General features: G+C 40.6%; 1 protein-coding gene across 1 annotated transcript in view; it reads right to left on the bottom strand.

Annotated features, from left to right (window-relative positions):
• The window catches only part of Trpc5 (transient receptor potential cation channel subfamily C member 5), a 277,912-nt gene that overhangs the window by 43,531 nt on the left and 216,849 nt on the right, over positions 1-17,532 (bottom strand). The window contains exons 5-6 of the mRNA XM_075957321.1: positions 15,583-15,722; positions 9,514-9,836 (exon numbers count right to left, since the gene is read on the bottom strand). Of these exons, the coding sequence (XP_075813436.1) occupies positions 9,514-9,836; positions 15,583-15,722 (463 nt within the window). The remainder of the gene's footprint in view (positions 1-9,513; positions 9,837-15,582; positions 15,723-17,532) is intronic.

The following is a 17,532-nucleotide window of genomic DNA, read 5'->3' as shown; positions in this document are numbered from 1 at the left end:
CCTCATAGAAGAAAAAGTGGGAAGCACACAGCACATTGGCACAGGAGACCACTTCCTAAATATAACCCCAGGAGCAAAAACACTGAAAGAAACAATTAATAAATGGGACTTCCTGAAACTGAAAAGCTTCTGTAAAGCAAAGGATGTGGTCAACAAGACAAAACAGCAGCCTACAGAATGGGAAAAGATCTTCACTAACCCCATATCAGACAGAGGTCTGATCTCCAAAATATACAAAGAACTCAAGAAACTGGTCATTGAAAGAACAAATAATCTAATAAAAAATGGAGTACAGACCTAAATAGAGAACTCTCAACAGAGGAATCTAAAATTGCTGAAAGACACTTAAGGAAATGTTCAACATCCTTAGTCCTCAGAGAAATGCAAATCAAAACAACTCTGAGATTCCACCTTACACCTGTAAGAATGGCCAAAATCAAAAACACTGATGACAACTTATTCTGGAGAGGTTGTGGGGTAAAGGGAACACTTCTGCATTGCTGGTGGGAGTACAAGCTGGTACAGCCCTTTGCATGTCAGTGTGGTGATTTCTCAGAAAGTTAGGAAACAACTTTCCTTAAGACCCAGTAATACCACTTTTGGGTATATATCCAAATGACATGTGCTCAACTATGTTCATAGTAGCATTGTTTGTCATAGCCAGAACCTGGAAACAACCTAAATGCCTCTCGACCAAAGAATGAATAAGGAAAATGTGGTAAAAATAGCAAGCAATAAAAAAAGAAATCTTGCTTCCATTATTTGTTTTCCAGGTAGTTTTTCACAGTGATGGAAAACTAGTGAATATACTGTATGCCTAGCATCTTGCTATGTGCTTAGCATATACTAAAGTATTCTACTGTAACCTTATAAAGTACCTACTCTTATTCTTCATTGGACAGCTAAGAAACTGAATAGCAGAGAGACCACATGTGCAGCAAGTAGCAGGGTAGGATATATAACCAACTTCTTTGAGTCAAGCTCCAACACTTAATCACCTTACTCTAGATTATGGCACATCCTCATTAAAATGTTTAGTATATGGTAAATGTGAAAGATGCCATTGAATGGGGTTGGGATTGTAGCCTAGTCATTGAACATTTGACTAGCATGTGGGATGCCCTGAAGTCAACTCTCAGCAACACACACACACACACACACACACACACACACACACACACGAATATGGTAGGTATTTGTAGTAATGAGGCGAGCAAGCCTGCTTTTCATCTCACCTGGCTCCTGCACAGCTAGCTTAGCCCTGGAAATAATAACACGGAAACTGTATTCATTTAAACACTGCCTGGCCCATTAGTTCTAGCCTCTTATTGGCTAATTCTGACATCTTGATTAACCCGTTTCTAATAATCAGTGTAGCACCACGAAATGGTGGCTTACCAGGAAAGATCCTAACCTACGTCCATCTTGGGCCGGAGCTTCATGGTGTCTGCTTGACTCTGCTTTCTTCCTCTCACAATTCTGTTCTGTCTTTCCTGCCTACCTATGTTCTTCCCCGCCTACCTGTCAGGCCAAGCAGTTTTCTTTATTAATTAACCAATGATAGCAACAGATAGATAGAAGACCCTCCTACATCAGGTATTCTAGGTACTTATGTTCTCCATTACACTATAAATTTCTTTATTATAATGAGTTCATCTTATTTAATATCCTCATTGCCTGTTTCATGGCAGTGACTGAATATACATTTTTTATTGAGCTCTACATTTTTCTCTGCTCCCCTCTCTGCCTCTACCCTCCCCCTTCAGCCCTCTCCCAGGTTCCCCATTCTCCCAATTTACTCAGGAGATCTTGTCTTTTTCTACTTCCCATATAGATTAGATCTATGTAAATCTCTCTTAGTGTCCTCATTGTTGTCTAGCTTCTCTGGGATTGTGGTTTGTAGGCTGGTTTTCTTTGCTTTTTGTTTAAATACCACCTATGAGTGAGTACATGTCATAATTGTCTTTCTGGGTCTGGGTTTCCTCACTCAAAATGATGTTTTCTAGCTCCATTCATTTTCCTGCAAAATTCAAGATGTAGTTATTTTTTCTGCTGTGCAGTACTCCATTTTCACTTAATAAATTTATAAAAGATTACAGAACTGCATAACCAAGGCAAGTTCAAATGAGTGACATTATCTATAACCACAGAAACTGGAGGGATGGGAGGAGAGCAGGGAAAAACTAGTAAGAACTGATGTGGGATTCCCCTCTGTATGCTGTGAATACCATTGGTTAATAAAGGACTGTCCTGGGCCTGTGTATGACAGAATGAAGGTAGGTGGGGGAAAAAACCAAACTAAATGCTGGGAGAAAGAAGAAGAAGTCAGTGAGATGCCATGTAGCTGCTGCCGGGAATAGACATGTCAGAAACTTGCCGGTAAGCCACAGCCACATGGTGACACACAAATTAATAGAAATGGGTTAAATTAAGATGTAAGAGGTAGCTAATAAGAATCTAGAGATAATGGGCCAAGCAGTGATTTAACTAATAAAGTTGGGGCTGATCAGCCGAGAACAAACAAGCAGCCTCCTACAACAATGAACCCTTAAAACATGAGCAGAACTAGAGAAGAGCCTTCAGTCAGGACTAAGTTTGTGGCTAAGTGAATAGGGTAGGAAAATATACACTAAATGACAGATGGGGAAATTTCCACTGGTTAAGTAGGAATAGGTGCCAATAAGTGGTCATTGTATGGTGGAAGAAAGGTGGGACTAGCCTGCTAGGTAATATACCTTTATCCTCTTTAGCACTGTATCTATCCATGATTATTCTACCTTCGTGTGACAAATCCTTTTCTTTCTTTCTTTCTTTCTTTCTTTCTTTCTTTCTTTCTTTCTTTCTTTCTTTCTTTCTTTCTTTCTTTTTTTCTTTTTGAAACAGCCTCGTGATAACTCAGGATAACATGGAACTAGTTAGGAAGTCCAGGCTGGTCTTAAACTCACTATCCTTCAGCACAAGCTTTCTAAGTACTAAAGGTATATACCACCATGCCTGTTCTACAACCAACCTTATATACCTCCATAGAACCAGTTATATTCCAATATCTCTAGACACAAGTGCAGACTGGAGCCTGTATGTCTGTATTGGTATCATGACTCTGTCACTTAGGATTTGCAAAACTGGAAGCAGCCTGTTTAATTGCTTTGGACCCTAGTTTCTTCATCTATACAGTGGATTAAGACTGCCTACATCATGGCTAGGGAGGGAGGATCGAGTGTGTTTGTTCATGTAGATCTGATTTATAAGAGTACTCAGATTTCACAGCATTCAGTAAAATGCTAGCTATTTTTATTACTACTGTGAAGCTCTCTGTCTTCATGTTCCTATGCTCCTTGTAGCTTTTTGGGTCTTCATAGATTATTATTCATTCATGTCTCTAGTGCTTCAGAGTTGTGACCACAATACATCCACTTTTTATGTTTTAAAGTTTTTATATTTGCCAGTGAGATGACTGAGCAAGTAAAGGTGCTTGCCCTCAAACCTGATGACCTGAGTTTGTCCCTAAGAACATACATGGTGGAGAGAGAGAGAGAGAGAGAAGCCACTCCTGTGCATTGCCCTCTGACTCAAACCTGATGACCTGAGTTTGTCCCTAAGAACATACATGGTGGAGAGAGAGAGAGAGAGAGAGAGAGAGAGAGAGAGAGAGAGAGAGAGAGAGAGAAGCCACTCCTGTGCATTGTCCTCTGACTTCTGCACACAAATGAAGGCCCATGCTCACCCCAACATGTAAATAATATGTAAATGAAAAAATGAATAAAATAAATTTTACAAATTTGGGGTTTAGACTTTTTTATGTACAATCTTCATATGTATCATTTTGATATAGCATCCCAATACTCCACTTAGCAAAGACAGAGACTGACAAAATCGCTAATGCTTTGGCTGAAAATCAATGGCAGGCTTCATAGATCTTCAGACGACACAGGCCTGGGAAAGATAGCTAATACATTGAAATGAAGAATCAAGGTTAAGAAACAAAGTAATCCTCTGACCTCTACACTCATGCCGTGGCACACATCCCTCCCCCTGCCCTGTAAAATGTAATAAAAAAGATTAGAAACATTTCATCAGCTTGAAGCAATGGGCTGAAACTCACAGATGGAATATAATAGAGATACATGTATAGCTTTGCTCTTAGGCCAAGTGTCCAAGTGCTGGATGAGAGCAATAGTGAAAAAATCCAAGGGGTTTTGTAGAAAGCTAGCTTAAAGCGATCAGTAGAGTGGCAGAGCTGGATAGACAACTACCTAATGGGTAGACATTGAAGCAAGTGATATACAATTAATAATGGGATTGCTTCATGTCCATCCATGTTGCAAATGGCTTCCTTGTAGAATTGGTGACTCTAAATGAGTTTGCTACACTCACCAATGCTGATTTTCTGGTCATAGTGCATATTTACATGAGATAATGCCATTGTGGAACATCAGATAAAAACTTCATACGTTATCTTATATTTTTTCTTATGTTTGCATGCATGTAAATCTATCTCCAGATTAGAAATGATAGTTATTACCAGTCTTCATTGTTTCAGCTATTGATGGACCTTTTGAATACATTTATGTTCTGGGCCCCTGTATGGTAAGTACAAACCTGGTTATGATGGACGTCTCAGTTTAGTGGAGACAGAGACAGATAACTAAAATGCAGATGGTTACATATTACAGAAGACGTCTTTACAATACTGTAGTGCAATACAAGAAATCCACAGTTGAAACGGGGTGAGAAAAGGCTTTAGAACAAGTGACACTGTTAGATTCTATAAGGCTAGAGAAGAGCCTGCCGATTTGCTAGGTAGGTGCGATGGCTAATCTTAGTTGTCAGCTTGACACAACTGGGAGGAAAGAACCTCAGCTGAAGAACTGCCTCCATCAAACTGAATGTGGGCTTGACTGTAAGGACATTTTACCAATTTCTAATTAATGTAGGAGGTTCTAGCCCACTGTGTGCAGTATCATCCCTAGGCAGATGGGCCTGGGCTGTTTAAGAAATGTTATTGAGCATGAATATGGAACCAAGCAGTAAGTATCATTCCTCCATGGTCTCTGCTTTAGTTCCTGCCTCCAGGCATCTGCCTTGAGTTCCTGCACTGACTTCCCACAATGATGAACTATGACTTCAAAGTGTAAGGTGATATAATGCCTTCCTTCTCCAAGCTGCTTTAGCTCAGAGCCACTTATTACAGCAACAGAAATCTAACTTGGATAGTGGGGACAGGCACTCCAGGCAAAGGGAGTGATGCATCATGTATGAGGCCCATGCAACTAAGACAAGAAGGTTTTTTTTTCCTATCTGGGGAGCAGAAAATATTGACTATGAAGGAGAAGAGTGAAAGCACGTAGAGACCCGGTGTAAACTTCCACTACGGTAAAGAGGCAGGATTCACAGAGAACAGCAGACGTTGGATAGGCATGGAGCCAGGGGGTGATGAGATGATACTGGGACTCACAAAGAAATTTCCACAAGGTGTGGAGATTATTATGAGGGGGAGTTAAGATTGCAGGCAGAAAGACCAGTTAAGAGGCTATTGCTGGAGTTCTTAGGATTTAGACCTGAACTTTCTCCCCGCCGCCTCTCTCTCTCTCTCTCTCTCTCTCTCTCTCTCTCTCTCTCTCTCTCTCTCTCTCTCTCTCTGTGTGTGTGTGTGTGTGTGTGTGTGTTGCAGGAGCTTTAGAAAGTACAACTGACTGGCTGAGTTGAAACCCTGGATGTTACGTGAAGAATATGAGAATAGTGTATGAATGTCAAATGACTGTTAGAACCCTGGCTGCTGTCATTTACTGGCTGAGGAAATAAAAGGAAAATAAGTTAGAATGACAACATGAACATAAGTGATTTAGTTGTGGACATTCAGTATCTTGAGTATCCTGTGGAATGAAGAGCCAGGGGTTTTCAGGAGGCATCTGTAGATGAGTGTCTGGACCACTGAAACCAGACGCAGGACTTTCAGGTTAGCATATTTACACTAACTATCACTCTGTAACCCTCACAAATGCTATGCCCAGAGAGTGAAGGTGCCTTCCCAACTGCCTCTTCCAAGAGCAGATGAAGGGCTGGTACTCCCAGTGTGGAATGTGGAGCTCAAATCAACAACAGTGTTGCCATGGAGTTGTCAGCAAGTGTATTGTGTTCCTCACAAAATACGTTTCAAGGGGAAAAGAACTTTTGCCACATCTTAAAGAACAGAAGCAATGGTATTCCTGGAGAATCATAGGGGAGAGGAAACATTGGGCAGACACCAAACTTTTCATGAGGTATCTAAACAACCTCACATTCCCCTTCTGTAAAAAGCTGTCTTTCTGATGTTCCAGCCGAGCAGCAGGCATTTTAATAGGTATTATTATCAATGTCAAAGTCAAAGTGTTTAAAAAAATTTGAATCAGAAAACCAATCCAAAGATAGGGGGAAAGTTGAAGTGACATTACTGCTAATTTGGGTCTAACATGACAATGTGCCTTCATACCTGATACCTCAGGGACATAATTTCATGTATGGCAGATGCCCATTCTTGTTGATAGTTTCTGCTAAGCAAATGATAGGATGGGAGCAACATATCCATTGGCTACACATGTGTTAATAATGATTACAAACTTGAGGGAGGCATTTCACACACTTCCTTGGCAGAACTCACAGGGATGGAGAATGGGTGAGAGCCCGGCTTCCGGAGAAGCACCTTGCTTTCAATTGTTCCATACTTTGGAACATTTTTATGGGAATAATGCTGTCACTTGGTGCAAAAGACACTGTAGAATTATGCTTTTTAATGAAACTAGGTTGTTATGAGTTCTGTCTCCAGAGTCCTGCAAGAGAAGAAGGCAAAGTTCCTAGTGAAGAAGCTTCAGCAAGATGCTAAGTTACTGTTCTAGACTTGTGTGGCTTAACAACACAGTGCTAATTCTTGACTAAGCCACTCTGGGAGATTTTGTTCTGGCCTCTGGGAGGAGAGGTGGGCTATAGCCTGGTGGAGGTGAAGAGTGCTGCAGTGTCAATGGAATGAGCCAACATGCTTCACTCCAGCATATTCACTGGAGAGATCATGTGAAAGGTAAGAGGGAGGAAGCATGTCTAGAGACAACATATTTGGGAAGACCTCTTCCTCTTCCCATGAGGGAGATTCACAGTGGAAGGATGCTGAGACTTCCCACAGTGAAGAGAACTTCCAAATTTTGTCTGAACATTTCTAAAATACATCTCACCTCAGATTCTATTTTCATGCCTATTACCAATCGATTGAACTGAGGGATTTCTATAACTCGCTTTAGGAAATACAACTAGAGGCAAATCACATGGGGAGGAGAGAAAACATTGATTTTTTTTCCTGTGAATATATTTGATCAAGTTAAAATACCTTTGCAAAACTGGGTATGATGGCGAAAACCTGTAATCCTAGCACTCGGGAGGTGGAGACACGAAGACCAGGAATTGAAGGTGATCATCAGCTATATAGAAAGTTCAAAGCCAGTCTGGAATAACATGAGACTTTGTTTCCAAACAGCAGCAGCAGGAGCAGCACAGCAGCAGCAGCAGCAGAAGCAGCAGAAGCAGAAGCAGCAGAAGCAGCAGAAGCAGCAGCAGCAGCAGCAGCAGACGCCTTTTATCTCTGGCCCTTTTTTGTTGTTCTTGAAATAGAGAGTTGCTGGGTAATCGAGGCTGGGCTCAAACTTGTATTCCTCCTACCTCATCCTGGAAGTGCTGAGATTCTAGGCATAAGCTACCACCCCTGACCTGGCTGTGGTTACTAAAAACTTTTCTAGAATGTCAAAGTTCACTGAACTGACCTATAGAGTAAAAGAAAAAAAATAAATCAATGAAATGGACAGCAAGATGTCCCAGTGAGTAAAAGTGCTTGTCACCAAGCCTGATGGCTTGAGTTTGAGCTCCAGAACTCACATACTGGAAGGAGAGAATCAATGTCTAGAATTATGCCTTCATTTATGTGATCTCTCTCTCTCTCTCTCTCTCTCTCTCTCTCTCTCTCTCTCTCTCTCTCTCTTCTCTCTCTCTCTCTCTCACACACACACACACAAACACACACACACACATGTTTAAAGGACTCACAAATTCACTGGAATGTTATTTGGCCATAAAATATTAAAATTCTAACATCCGTGGAAACATAAATTAATGCAAAGTATATTAATGTTAAGTGAAACAAGCTAGCCATACCAAGACCGCATGATCTCCCCAGTATATGAAATGTAAAAGATTTGATATTGTAGAAGCACAGAACAGAACAGTAATTATAGGAGACTGAGGAAGAGCGGCTAGTGGGAAGGGTGGGAGCGGTTGGCCAACAAAAACAATGTTGCAGTTGGATCGGAGCAAGAAGTTCTGGTGATCAGTTATACAATAGGGAGACTACAGATGAGAATAGCACATTGTACATTTTAAACTGGCTAGAACAGTTTCTGCGTGTTTCACCACAAAGGAATGAGAAATACTTGAATTGATGAGGATGCTAATTATGCAGATTTGATCATTGTACTTTGTGTGTTCATATATCATAACTTCACCTTGTACCTGCAAGATCTGTATAAATTTTTTATGTGCAATTATTTGTTAAAAAACAAAAAATTGTAAAAGACGAATTCTTTGTTTCATGACTGAGAATTACGAACAAGCTTTGGGTCTCCATAATGGATCATGAGATGGACAAAGTTAATGCACACTGATGCACAATGCAGCTTCTAACCTAAGAAAATTGCATGAATTATCTGTCCTCCCTCTGCCCTCCTTCCCTCCTTTTTTTGCTTTTGCTCCTTTTAGACAGGGTCTCACTGTGTTGCCAAAGCTCTTCTCAAGCTCACGAGCCTCCTGCCTCAGCCACCCAAGTGTGTCACATCATCTAGCTGCTGCTTTCCCCCTCTTCTCTATTTCCACTATCTTTCTCAAGCTGTTTAGGGAGTGAAAAACTTCCAAAGGAGGTCTTCACAGAAGGAAGGAAAGGCACAGACTTTATCTGCCTAGAGACTGTGAACTTCTGGACAAAGAGCGATAAACTTCCTTTTACACCCAAAATGGGAGCACAGGCATTTTCAATTAATCCCCGCCTCCATCCCTAAACTGGCCTAGTAGGCTAGCTGACTATAATCTTGCCCCAAGCCTATCCACTCTATCCTAGTGTACTGATGTATTAAGACACCTTTGTCTCCTTTGCTTTGAGCTTGACTTACAGCTGTCAAGTTAATTTTGTGGTTGTGAGCTTCTAGGAATAGTCTTGCATTTTCACTTGTTTTGTGACTGCCACTCTTTTGCTACAAAGAGTACTCAGAAGTACATTTTTCTGGAGTTATTGCAAGGCTCTCTCTGTCTCTGTTAAATCTCTTTCTCTTCTCGTGCTACTTTCCTAGTACTCTGTGTTGAAAGAAGAACTTTCTCCTACCCCAGACCCTTTGGGTAGATCTGCAGAGAGCTCTGCTAGCCCATCGAAAGATACTGATGAAATTGCCATGGAAAATAGAACAACAAGAAGACAGAAAGAAGGCAAAAGAGAGATGTGAGTCTTACGTGGAGAAGGCGTTGTTCTGTCTCTCACACCGGATCCCCTTGCAGTTGTTAGGTTCATCGATAGCTTTGGTCTCATAGTAAAAATAAAGCTGGTTCAGTCCATTGGCAAAAGCCAGCAGTACTAGGCAGTAGATAAAGAGGAATTTGAGTATATCGAGCAGCATGCGTCCCAAAGAGATCTGCAGAGGCCCTAAGTGGGAGTTGGCTGTGAACAAGGATATGAGACGCAAGGAACTTAAAATGTTGGATATTGCGAAGAGCGCCTCTGCAATCAGAGTCGGGTGCCACATTTCCCATTCCTCCCTTGGACGAGAACCATTATACTGAAAAAGAAAAAGAAAACAACAGAAGTGCACAATATGAGAAGTACAGTGAGCCTTTCCAAATCTTCCCCTTTGTACCCGTCCACACACAAAACATGCACCCGACACCCAGCTTACATAAAATTCCCCCGTGCATGGCACTATTTGTTTGTCGTTTTTGCCCCATTCAATCAGTACACAGTGCTAATAACTCTCTCCCTCCTACTCTTCTCCAAATATATACCAAGCATATATACATAGCAGAAGGAATTTCGGAGCCATCATCTGCAGCAGCCACCTGGGGTTTGTCAACAGACATCTCTAACTGTGAGTTTCCCAGACTGTTGTTGTGTGCTGCTGAAAAGGAGCCATTGGGGTGCTCAAGCTAGGAGGGACCAATTATTCCTCTTCTTGGTGAGATTTCAATTCAGATCTATGCTCCCCCCTCATTGACTCGAACACGTGGTCAATTGGAAGCTGCTTTAGGACAATAGACAGATACAACCTCCTCAGTGTTCATTCTCGAGGCTGATACAGTTTAGGGCTGATAGAGAGTCCTTAGGGAGCCTTTCTTCAGAGCTTTCTGCTGCATTTTTAGCAGTTTGTAATATATTCTACACCATTGCAAATGGCATGTCAACCTTCCAGGTAGCAAATTTAGTACTTCTCTACATAGCAGCATATGGATGTATTTTACTGTTTCTTTAACAACCTTACAAGTTAGAAAGGCCTCCCAGTGCAAATGAAGAACCAGGAAGTTGAAGGAGAGGGAATAGCCAGTAGTTATAGGGTTGGTTGCCCATTTCCAGCCTCTTGAAGGCCTCTAGCTTTTGAAATGTGGAGAATAGCCTCATAGGAAAGGGTGGGATGGTGAAGTCTGGACTCCAGTTTGGAAATTGTCACTTAAAACTGCCTGTAACTTTACCTTCACAATAAAAGGCGGCTAATGTCACTCCTTCCTGCTGTATTGTTTGTGGTACTGTGTTTATGTGCAAGAGTCTCTATACTCCAGGAGGTAGGATGGTATGGAAATATAACGGACTAATTGTTAACCCTTCCCAGGGACAGAGGCGGGTTTTGGCCTGGAATTCAGTCTAAAGCACTATTACTTTATACTCTCATTTAAATATCCCAGATTTCTCTAGGACTAAATGTAGATGACTTTCCTGAGAAAATGTGTTGGGGCCCAAATTATCTTGTATTTCTCAAGTGTGATTCACTTCCAACAACCAATAAAACTGATGGTGTTAAAATCACTTGTGTGTGGCCAATATTCTTCATTGTCAGAGGAATAAGAGAGACCACGACACATGTGTGCTCCTGTTTCACACAGTCCTTTTGGTGACTGAACAAGTTTGTATAATCATAGCCAAATTTTCCATATTTTCCACATTTTCCTTCAAAGAAAAAAAGCAAACTAAAAACAGTTGCTGCATCTCCGTTAGCAAGTGGGTGGTATGCTGGTCTCACAAGCGGAGAAACTGAAATCCAGAGAGGCAGAGTGACTTGCTAAAGATCACACAGCAAATTTGCTGATAAAGCCAGAACCCCACATATCTCGACATTAAGTCTAGCACTGTTTCCATAAAATGTCATTCACATGGGGGTTGATCTCACAACACAGATGTTACAAAGGTTGCTACACATTGTGAGATCTATGTGAGAGGTGGAGATTATTTGCTGACAACCAAACAGTGCCCATGTTTTAAAATGAGAAATAATCAGATGGCATATGTACAGTCTATAATTTATTTTACTTTTATTCTGTCTCTCCAGCACAGGGAAATCTGTTACCCACAGGATGGAGAATCTGAGTGTGTAGGATACTCAGAAGTATGAAAGACAATTCCCCCGAGACATCTCTAGTTTGCATCTTATATCTCTGAAGAACAGCACCTTAGCAGGGGGATGATTAGCTCAGAGTTCATCTAGCCCAGATGTCAACAGCATTTTTCGGTCAAGTGTCAGATAGTGCATAGTTTGAGCTTTGTCAACTGAGGGTCTCTGTTACAACTTCATAACATTTGCTTCCTTTGTAGCACTAAAATGGCCAAAGACAGTACATAGGCAAATGTATGTGACAGTGAGTCAAACTTGGTCCATTGACCATAGTTTAATAACCCATATTAATTTTGTGATATTGTATTGTAAATTTTAAATTGTAACTTTTAATTACTTCTAATACTGTAAATGTTACACTGTATTTCTTAGACCCTCAGGGTTTAATGGAGGCATCTCATGGCTGTTGTTGGAGTCAAAAAAGATGACGAGATGATACATTGCTCATGCCAAACTTAGCCCTTTGGGCTGTTTTATATATTGCAGTTCTGTGTAATCTCTGCTTGATGAAATGTTTCCATAGAATACAAAACTTGAAAACCACTAATGAAGTTTAATTTGCTTATTTATCAGAGGCAGGACTGAGGCTTTGAGAGGCAGAGGGATTGGCTGGTGGTGATCTAGCTCACAAGTGTGAGCAGGGACCAGATCCCTGTGTCCAGAAGCTAGATTATTGATACTGGGAAGTAAATGACTTTCCTTATATTCTTTGAAATGGATTGGCATTTGAAATTGGCCTCAATTTTTTTCAAAGAGGTGTGGATTACAATCTGTTAATCCAAAAGTGAAATCTGAAGGGGAATAGCCTGACATGGGAACTTGACTATGGTGTGAACATGGAGAGGCATTTGCATCTATAGTAAAGTAAATGTTGAAGAAATAGCCACAACTCAGTAAAGTCCAAATTCAGTCTGTGTCTGGGTCATGGTGAAGGAGGGATAGACCTAAGTGATATGCTAGAAGCTGAAATGCTGATGCTCCTCCATTTGAAGGGGTGTGTGGGCACTGAGGGTCAAACATATGTAGAGTTGTTCTCTTGGGTTACGTTGGTGAACGTCTTTTGGTTCTTGTTGCTTTAATTCCTGTGAGGTGAAGTATGTGTTGTTAATGAATTTTTTTTACTCTAATAAATAAAGAAAAATCTGGATCTGGGAAATGGTTTAGTGGGTAAAGTGCTTACTGTGACAAGAGCACCTGCGTTCAGATCCCTAGCAGTCATGTCAAAGTCAAATGCAGTGGTACAACCCTGCTGCTTAGGAGTGGGGTGGAGACAGATAGATCCCAGGGTCGTGCTGGCCAACCCTGCTAACTGAAGTGGTGAGTTTCAGGTTCAGGGAGATACCATGTCTCAAAAAATAAGGTAGAGAACCATTGAGGAAGACATTCAACAACATCCATTCACAAATGTGGACATACATGCACACACAGTTAAAAATAAATTAATTAATAAATTAAGGAATTTTAAAATGCTGATTCATCTCATTTCAATACAATTCTGTATTGACTCCAAACAACAGTGATTTGAAGTTTTCTAAGGGGCCTGTGGAATGTTTTTTGTAACTTTTTTTTTTCAAGACAGGGTTTCTCTGTGTAATTCAGGCTGTCCAGGAATTCACTCTGTAGACCAGGCTGATCTCAAACACAGATCTGCCTTCCTCTGCCTTCTGAGTACTGGGACTAAAGGTGTGCACTATCACTACTGGATGTGACTTCAGTCTTAATGGTTGTCTCATCCTTCTCGCGGAATGTCTAAACTGATTGCATTTTTTGTGGATGAGAGGACCACACTCTTTCCCCTTACAAGTTCTGGGGGCTAGAGAGATGGATCAGTGGTTAAGACTACTTGCTGCTCTTGGAGAAGACCTGCATACAATTCCCAACACTCACATGGTGGCTCATAACGAATTGCCTGTAATTCCAAGTTTAGAGAATAGGACCACCTCTTCTAGTCTTTATGGTCACTAAACATATGCACACAAAACACTCATACACATAAATATGTTTTAAAAATCCAAATTCTGGCTGGGTGTGGTGGTACATGCCTTTAATACCAGCACTCAAGAGGCAGAGGCAGGCAGAACATTATGATTCAAGGCTAGCCTGGTCTACAAAGCAAGTTTTTGGACAGCTAGGGCTGTTACACAGAGAAATCCTGTCTTGAAATAAAAAAATTCAAATTCTGCATGTGACATGTCTTATTTATGTTTCCTTAGAGTGGTAAGAGGCAGACTTTCTGGGCTTAGCAGAGTGAGTTTAGTATGCTTTGTGATGGAGAAATATTTAGCTCTTTGGAAGCCTTACCAGTGAAATTGGGAAGATGGTATGATTAACTGATGCTGAGCATCTGGAGACACGTTTTAATACCCCAGATAGAAAGAATTTTTTTCATCAAGCATTCTAAACTTTCCTGCTTAAACAAAACCTAGCAATGTCAAGATTTATAAGTTATAGTTTCTCTACTTCTTAAGGAAATATAAAAATATAATATTTTTATTAATTTTATACATGCATACAATGTAATTTTAAGGGAAAACTGTATGACTTAGCTAAAGAGTGCCATGGAGTTAACCCAGGCAGCATTAACCAGAGAGTTAAACATTGTCTTCACCAGGCTTTTCTTCTAAGAAAGTTGTAAGTATGTGTTAAATGATCACCACACACATAAGGCATACTCTTGGGCTCCTTTCAAAAATGTTTCATGAATGCATTCAATATTCATGCTCTATATAACTCTCAAGGTCTTGCAATTTATGCAATATGCATATTAGGGATATAAAAATAAACTAAGTTGTTGGAGACTTGGGGGACAGCCATATTCCCATTCTCAAAGTCCTCAAAGTGAAATTTAGTATCAAAAGCAGGACTGACTAGACATCTTGGGGAATGAATTGTCAGTCTTTACTGATGGGGGGAAAACTCAACTCTAGGTAGAAGGAGCACAGCCACATATTCTGTTAAGTACCAGACCTGAACTCAGACCTGTGATTATCCCCAAATACAGGGGCTTGTGAAGAGGTGCCTGGAACGTTCTTTCCTTCACACTTGTTTCATTTGGCTTGGGGAAGGGCTGTATCTCTGTGGGATGAGCAACCAGACATTACCCATTTACCGATCTCATTAAAAATTGAAATTGTGCACATTTTAAAACAATTTTCTGGATAATCTAAGGTGCTCATGCGCAGGGAAAGGATCAAAGTGATGGGGTGTGCACAGTATATATATTTTCTGAACTGGTAGAGGGATACTGAAAATTTGGGGTTTGTAACTGATCAAATGGTTATCTGGACAGAAGAAGTAATAAAGAAAGCAGAGGCTACTGTAGACCTATGTGCCACACAGCTTCTGGGGTTTTGCTGCTTCTCATATGAAGAATGGTGAGGGAAGTGGTGATGTTTGGCTTTGCGAACCAATGACTCCGAAGGTAAAGGAGAGCTGACCTTAGCTATACCAGAGGTACAACTATAGAGGAAAAACCATTTTATTCTGTATGTCTCCATGGGTAGGAGGAGTTCCCAATGGATATTGCATGGGAAAATGTTAATTACATATGCAATAACTGGTCTTACTAAAGTGAAAACAGAGGCTTTTTGGAGGAAATGGATTTAGTGAATTCCCTGGCCCTACCTATATCAGCGTGCCATCTCCTTCAGAAGAACATTTTTGATGTTTAAGCACTGAAAGGTGAAGACAGCTCTACCATGAAGTCTGAGAAGCTTAAGGATTCATCTGAAAATTTTTTTTGTTCTTCACTGGCTTTGCTTAAGTAGACACTACTTACAGACTATTGAGTCTCTGTAGGATTTTCTAACATTAATGGAACACTCATTCATTTTTCTTATTAACACTTCCTGCTCCAAGTTCAAAAGTTTATTGACACAACACATCCAAAATAATTGAGGAAGAAAAATGCTACACATTTCATTTTTACCTTGACATAGGCCACAATCTTCAAGGAAATAGTTGCCAGGTAGAGGGAGTTCATTGCAAAATCCATTAAGTTCCACCAGTCATGGATGTATTCCGTGAATCCACCATCCCACATTTCCTTTATCTCCCCCCAAATGAAACCTGAGGAATGGAGGCAAGAAGTTTATTTATTACTTTATCAAGGCAGTGTTGAACATCACAACAGGAGTCCCCCAAGTGAATAAGGAGGAGGTTCATGAATGAACTTGACTGAGTGGGTGAGACTCTGAGAGGTGGAGATCACTTAGGTCTCTTTTTGTCTACTCAACCTCCCAAGTTTGAATTTGTCAAACTTATGCTTTTCACTCCTCTAGGCACTCTTCACTTTCATTTTTCAAAATTTACATATGACGTCTTAGGTTTCATCGTGTCATTTTGAGACACAAATTATAATTTGCTTTTGTTATTCCTAACCCCGCTTCTCACTCACCTCTCTTCCTCCCTTTCCCTTCTACTCATTTCCGCTTTCAAGTCCCATGTGTTCTAGTTCCTCTTCCTCAATACCCTCTTTTCTCACATGGTTTTCTTTCTATTTTTATGACCTCTATTCACACCCAACACTCATATATTTATCAGACCATTAAAAGTAAGGATCTGCGTATAAAAGAACATGAGGTACTTATTTTTTCTTAGTCTAGGTAGCCTCATTCAATGGAATATTTCTGGAATCTACCCATTTCCTTTAGAGTTTTCAATTTTATTATTCTTCTCAACTGAATAAACTTCCATTATGTGTATGTACCGTGTTTTTAATTATCTACGTCGACAGGCATCTAGGTTGGTTCCATTTCCTTGTTTTTGCCAACAGTGCAGCAATAAACATAGAGGTATAAGTGTAAGTGTCTCTATGGTGGGATAGTGGGTCCTTTGGGTACCTGAGCCAGGCATAGTACAGTTTCATGACACACTGATTTTCACATTGCCTGCTTAAGTCTCTCACCATCAGCCAATGAGGCTTCTTCTTTTCCCACACCCTCTCCAGTACACGGCATCCCTTACTTTTGTGATGACAGCCATTATGAGTAGGATGAGAAAAATTTAAGAGTAGTTCTAATTTTTATTTCCCTGATGGCTAAGGATGATGAATGCTTCTTGAAATATTTATCATCCACTTTGTCCTTAATTGGATGCTGTATCAATTTTGTCTTAAAGTTGATTTAGCTACTGAAATTTAAAGCACTGTACTCTACAGTTTTCCCATTTTGGAGTGTAATAAATTGGCTTCATCAGTATTATTCCATGGTCCTTACTTTCCACTAGGTGCTAAGGAGAAAAGCTCTCCATGGGTTTTGAGGTGAGTAGGTCGACCAGGGACCAAATTGCCAGATGTAAGTGACGAATCTAGGCATTATGGACCCAAATAATTTAGGATCCTATTTTCTCTGTGTTCCTTTCATTATGTTGGCCTTTTGTGGAGTTTTGCCTGATGACAGAGATATTTCAGTAAAAGTATGTGGTTTTGGTCAAGCTCATCACTTCCCAGACTTTACATATGAACCCTCCAGAACCAGGGTAGCACTTAAGCTGTCTCTGAGAAAATCCCAATGATGCTCATAATGCTAGCTTGGGGTTCATAGTCTGGTGATAAAGACTTAGAAGATGGCATGTACTGGATAGTCTGATAACATCGAATTAGGCCTAGAGACACAAGTACATCAACTTCACTGTTGCCAGTGGGAATTTCCCAGGTTTCTCTGCTGACTATGGGATCAGTATCCAAATAGAACATGGAACCTGAACAGGTGCTAGGATGGTGTAAGTAGACACAATCACAAGAAATCAACAGAATCCACATGCTTCCTGGTTATGGGAGAGGGCGCTTTAAGAAGAATGCTTAGTGCTTGCCCGATCCAGTTTACCTGAAGCCTATATGGACGAACACAAAGCTTTCTCCCCTAAACCATAACAGGCA

Source organism: Microtus pennsylvanicus, chromosome X, assembly GCF_037038515.1.
Source record: "Microtus pennsylvanicus isolate mMicPen1 chromosome X, mMicPen1.hap1, whole genome shotgun sequence".
Lineage (NCBI taxonomy): Eukaryota > Metazoa > Chordata > Mammalia > Rodentia > Cricetidae > Microtus > Microtus pennsylvanicus.
This window is presented reverse-complemented; position numbering and strand designations above follow the sequence as displayed.